The sequence below is a fragment of the Solanum verrucosum genome, unplaced genomic scaffold (assembly GCF_900185275.1).
Source record: "Solanum verrucosum unplaced genomic scaffold, falcon-dt-bn FXZP01000238.1, whole genome shotgun sequence".
Taxonomy (NCBI): domain Eukaryota; kingdom Viridiplantae; phylum Streptophyta; class Magnoliopsida; order Solanales; family Solanaceae; genus Solanum; species Solanum verrucosum.
The window spans coordinates 567744-569842 of record NW_026020630.1 but is presented as its reverse complement, the minus strand read 5'-3'; the positions used below and the strand labels follow the sequence as shown (position 1 = coordinate 569842).

The following is a 2099-nucleotide window of genomic DNA, read 5'->3' as shown; positions in this document are numbered from 1 at the left end:
ACTATAAATCATTTTAGCTTTCGGAGTATTGTCTTTAATAAAAAATATTTTATCTTTTATAGATTTTTGAATGAAAAATTAAATTTATCGAGCTCCAAAATGAATATAGCAGGAAATAAAGGAAAGGCAAGTTTTTGCATGTCTTTTTTTAATATTAAACTAAAACTATCACCACGTGGTATCTACTTGTTTTACAACCAATTGTCACCAATTTTATTTTATTTTTAATATCATTTCAAGAATATTTGTTTCTATAAATAACCACTCCATTACTACTCTACCTTGCAATTAATTCTTTAATTTCTTTCTTGCCTTAAAGTTTGTATTTTCTTCATTTGTTCTTGTCTTTAATTTGTTTGTTAATTTCATATTTAGTGGAAGAATATTATGGAAAATCCATTGCATTTAAAGTCATTAAATCACATATCAATAGTCTGTAGATCAGTTGAAAAATCTCTTGATTTTTACCAAAATATTCTTGGATTTTTTCCAATTAGAAGACCTGGTTCTTTTAATTTTGATGGAGCTTGGTGAGTACTAATTAATTAATCAAACATTAATAAAGATACTAATTAAACATATTGATTAACTATTAATTATGACATTTTTCAGGTTGTTTAATTATGGAATTGGCATACATCTTTTGCAATCTGAGGATCCAGAGAATATGCCCAAGATTAACATCATTAATCCAAAGGATAATCACATTTTCTTTCAGGTTCACAACTTTCCATCACTCTTTCATCTCTAACAACATCAACATATTCAACGTAGTCACATAAATTATCAGGTCTGAATCGAGTGGGGTATACACATATCAACTTTATCTGGTTCCTACCTTGTGTGACATAGAGGATGTCAGATAGACCCTCGGCTCAAGAATCACTATTGACCTATATTTATTTCCAATTTAAAATGAACTGCCTAAACATATATAAATTATTACTTCTTATCTCATTTTTTTTCTGTCGCTATAGTTCGAAAAAAAATGTCTCAAAATATTTATCACTTTAGGAATTCAAAATTAAAGTTAATTATTGTTTCCAACTCTATATACCGTATTAAAAAAGAACACGGTTCTCTTGTATTTATTGTTTTCTTAATAAGCATGAAATAAGCTAAAAACGATAGTTAAAATTATTATATGAGATTTATGACTTTCATATATACCCATTTTGAAGAAAATAGCATATAAAAACTGCATCTTTTTTATGAACCTTCCCTTGCCATCATACCAAGGTTAAATATGATAAATATATTATAACAACCCAACCCATCACATCTCTATATGTCGTATATCAGTGATGTATGTAGAATTTTTCGTAAATATAATCGATTTATGATTACTATATACATCAAAGCAGTGACAAATGTAGAATTTTATATAGATGATGTTGATCTACATATCATTACTATATACATCATTTTAAATTGGCCAAAAAAAGTAAAATACATAAATAAATAAAAAGGAGTATTAATTACCTTAGTGGCTTATGATTGTCATGTTTTCTAATTTGTTACCAAATCTCTATATGAGAACCATTATTTTGTGTTAATTAGACTATAGTAAATTACTTACTAATTACTACGCAAAATGATCATAAGTCTGGTGTATTAAACTTTTGTTATAGACAATCTATTTAAGAAAAAGTCTGCCACATATATATAGTCGATAGACCAAATATGATTTGACTTTTCTCCATAATGAGAACTTAGTGCAACGAGTCGATATGTTTGTTGATTGCAGTGTGAGAGCATGACAATGGTAGAAAATAGGCTAAAAGAGATGGAAACAGAGTATATAAAGTGCAGAGTTGAAGAAGGTAACATCTACGTTGATCAAATATTCTTTCATGATCCCGATGGCACGATGATCGAGATCTGTAACTGCGATAACTTGCCGGTGATTCCACTTTCCGGCGGTGAAACAGTTCTCCGGCCATGCTCAACTCTCCAATGCACCATGCAGAAAAACAAAATTCAACAAATGGTCTAGTAAAAAAAAAATCGTGAAAAAAGGTTCAAATTTACCCCTCCTTTTTTATCGTTCGAAGTTGCTCAATTTTACCCTTTTATTATATTTTTGGTCAACTTATGTA

General features: G+C 28.8%; 1 protein-coding gene across 1 annotated transcript; it reads left to right on the top strand.

Moving 5' to 3' along the window:
* The first annotated feature begins 284 nt into the window (after nucleotides 1-284).
* LOC125811575 (glyoxylase I 4-like) lies at nucleotides 285-2099 on the top strand. The gene is made up of 3 exons (XM_049491089.1): nucleotides 285-530; nucleotides 613-718; nucleotides 1748-2099. Exons 1-3 carry the CDS (start codon nucleotides 388-390, stop codon nucleotides 1994-1996), a joined length of 498 nt encoding a protein of 165 aa, XP_049347046.1. The 5' UTR covers nucleotides 285-387; the 3' UTR covers nucleotides 1997-2099.